The 3,291-nt window shown below is 40.4% G+C and overlaps 1 protein-coding gene across 1 annotated transcript in view; it reads right to left on the bottom strand.

Annotated features, from left to right (window-relative positions):
• Nucleotides 1-312: 312 nt before the first annotated feature.
• The window catches only part of LOC109142065 (transmembrane emp24 domain-containing protein 6), a gene marked incomplete at its 3' end in the record, with an annotated part of 3,673 nt that continues 694 nt past the window's right edge, over nt 313-3,291 (bottom strand). Inside the window, exons 2-6 of the mRNA XM_027276928.1 lie at nt 2,758-2,943; nt 2,532-2,631; nt 1,242-1,417; nt 562-688; nt 313-467 (exon numbers count right to left, since the gene is read on the bottom strand). Of these exons, the coding sequence (XP_027132729.1) occupies nt 313-467; nt 562-688; nt 1,242-1,417; nt 2,532-2,631; nt 2,758-2,943 (744 nt within the window). The remainder of the gene's footprint in view (nt 468-561; nt 689-1,241; nt 1,418-2,531; nt 2,632-2,757; nt 2,944-3,291) is intronic.

The raw sequence follows: 3,291 nt of genomic DNA, 5'->3' as shown, positions 1-3,291 counted from the left end.
CAAATGTCAGATTTCACACTACATATGCTTATTTTATTCAAAAATGGTGCTGTACAAAACTTTTTTTACTGCCTATTTGTCAACAACCCAACTATGTATCATAATATACAAAAAGTTATAGATGATGTGGTGTAATATACTCGACAATATATGGTCAGATAATAATGTAATAATGAAATAAAGTAGCTCTAGTTTGTCAAAATAACATTTCCATTATCATTTTCAGTAATGCAACTTGTTGCATATCTCTTTATGCAGATGACATGTTTAAAAATATATTTTAAACACACCATGTATAATTGAAACAAATACCTCAATATCTGTCAAAGTGCTGTTGAGGACTTTCTCTCCTTCCTCCATCTCTCCCTTTGACTCCACAAAGCCTTCGTAGATGACACCAAAGTTCATAAAGACCCTGATGCCTCCAAACTTGTTGTTGTGGTTCCCGAGACACATCCGGTAAAAACCTGTTGTAAAGAAACTGCAGTTACTTCAGAGACTTATTCTTGAATAAATAATGGACTCTGGAGACAACTGGTGAGTTGTTTCTGATGGGCCTACCTGTCACCTCAGTCTGGAAATTCAATTGACCAACAGCCTCATTCTTTGATGCCATGAGAACGCCCTGTGGTGAGTTGACTGTCACAAATAGCCGGGGATCATTGGCCATCCCTGTTACCCACTGTACCTGTGGTCACATACAAATATTAAACAAGTCCACAAATCCAGTGATACTAAAATATGTTGTCTGTTTATAAAAACCTGATCAGTGCCATAGAGCTCCATTGTTGTCCAAAAAATAATGCTGTCCCAAATACTCACTACAGCAGGACTATTGCTATATTGCGTCTATCTTGACTCCCAAGAGTGACCTCCACTTTGTCCCTGAGACATAAACTCGTGGATGTAATTAAATGTTCTTGTCACATCTTAGTTCCTAATGTAGAAAGAAAGATAATCTGTTGACACCGATATAATAAACCAAAAGAAACAAAAACAGAATAACAAATGACCCACATCTGCCCATATATTCAAGCATATTTCTGTATTTGTATGGTAAAAACTTTGCACATACAAAGATCACTGTTTAGAAGTTAAACTGGATCACCTTGAAAGTCTGATAAGCCTGAGGACAAATTGCACAAAGGCACACAGATATACCCTATTGTGCATTACTTCAAAGTATACACATATTCACAGACAAAACCAAATACTGCAGATTTGCGGTGAAAACTTCTCACCATGTACATCAGGTAGAAGCTTCCACTCTGGTGGGCAAAGTGCCAGAAACACTCCATCTCTGCAGCAGGAACCTCGATGGCAAAGTCATATTTATCTGATCCCCTGAACAAACCTGCATCTGCCTCATTAAAGGAAGGTTCGGACTTTCTGGCCCAGACACACTGTGAGCTCAACACTATGAGCAGAGTGTTCAACAGCATGACTGCATTTCACTGTAGAGGAGGACATGAAGGAGTCCACTGCTCTCTTCTGTTGATTCTTAGATATCAACTGGAAAATAATTATTAACCACATCTACAAACACTCGGTCACAATGCTGACAATGACATGTCAGTGTAACTCACAATCATGCACTCTCTCTTTGTGGAAAGTGAAGACTAGACATCCATGTGTAAAAGCATAAAAGAAAGTCTTAATCATGGGCAGAGTGGTTAACATATTATTATATATTCCACAACAGATTGTTAATAATGATTCATCAATGTGTAACAATGTGCAGGAAGCTAGTTTAGTGCAGTGGTTCACAGCCTGGGGGTCTGTTTCCTCCAAAGGATCACCAGATCAGCATCAGAGGTCATGAGATGATTCATGTAAAATGAAAGAGGAAAACTGTGTAATGTTTTCTATACTTTTTGCTTTTTTCTGAAATCTTGAATTATTTTACCTCTTAAGGCCTCAATCAGTTCTTCAAATCAAGTGAAACCATGTGAGAAGGTTAGAGGCTTTACCTTTAGACATGTTTTGTAATCACAGACATACTGTCATCTTGATACTTAATTACTAGTAAAAGTGCTGCATTTAAAATCCTACCTAACAAAAACATAGACGAGCTTGCTTCTGCAGTGACCTTTGATTTAATATTTAACAGTTTATTATATTTTTGAAAACATATTGTATATGTTTAATGTAAAATCTTAGTAAAGTGGTAGGGTATAGATAACAGTGGATGACCCCATAGCAGGCGAGTAGACAATGTGTGGCGGCTGTGGCTCGTCCACTAATCAGATGATCGGCGGTTCGATCCCCGGCTCCTGCGGTCTGCATGTCGAAGTGTCCTTGGGCAAGACACTGAACCCCAAATTGCTCCCGAAGGCTGTGCCATCGGTGTGTGAATGTGTATGAATGGTTAGATCCACAAACTGATGAGCAGTTGGCACCTTGCATGGTAGCCAATGCCATCAGTGTATGAATGTGTGTGAATGGGGTGAATGAGATATGTAGTGTAGAGCGCTTTGAGTGGTCGGAAGACTAGAAAGGCGCTATATAAGTACAGTCCATTTACCATTTACCAATGGTGCCGGAGTTAGTGGGGGACGTGGCTCCATATAGAGACGTCATGGATATCATGGGGCTAAATATTTGCATGGGCGACATGATGCAACTGACAGTCTGGGGAGATGTGACAGGAGAGATTTGCATGGAGGGCATATTGCTGTATGAATGCATGGAAGCTGGAGGGGTGGTGAAGCTAGCTTGTTCACTATAATACTCTTCATCTCGTCTCCTTCCTCTAACAGTGTTATACATTTTGCGCTGGGCAGACTCCAGAGTGATGCAGAGTTCCTTCAGAGCGTTCTTTACAATGGAGGAGATCCGTCTTGGCCCTCTTTGTTTGATGTTGAGAACCAAGTCTTCAAGGGCTCTAACTCTCTGGGCGATTTGTTGACAGAGCTCCTTGTTGGTCTTCACATTCTTAACCCTCTGGTAGATAATGTGGCATGTGTATGAAAGTAGATTAGTGCCATATATCTGAAGAAGAGCAGACTATGATTTGCACTTGTAAAACCCGTAATTCGCAACTTGTGAATGCGCACCTCGCAACTTGTGAACGCGCATCTCAGAGTTTGTAAGTGTAACTTCAGATCCACACATCTGCAAAAAGCAAACTGCAAGCATATTTCACAACTTGTGAAAGCGCATCTTCGAATTTGCACTTGTAACTTCAGATCTGCAAAGCTGCACAACATGATTTGCATGCGCAGGTTCCTATTTGCTCGCTCAGTTGCGTCATCCTTCTCACGTGATTTTTGGCACGATTCACTCGGATGG

Source organism: Larimichthys crocea, unplaced genomic scaffold (genome assembly GCF_000972845.2).
Source record: "Larimichthys crocea isolate SSNF unplaced genomic scaffold, L_crocea_2.0 scaffold709, whole genome shotgun sequence".
Lineage (NCBI taxonomy): Eukaryota > Metazoa > Chordata > Actinopteri > Sciaenidae > Larimichthys > Larimichthys crocea.
This window is presented reverse-complemented; position numbering and strand designations above follow the sequence as displayed.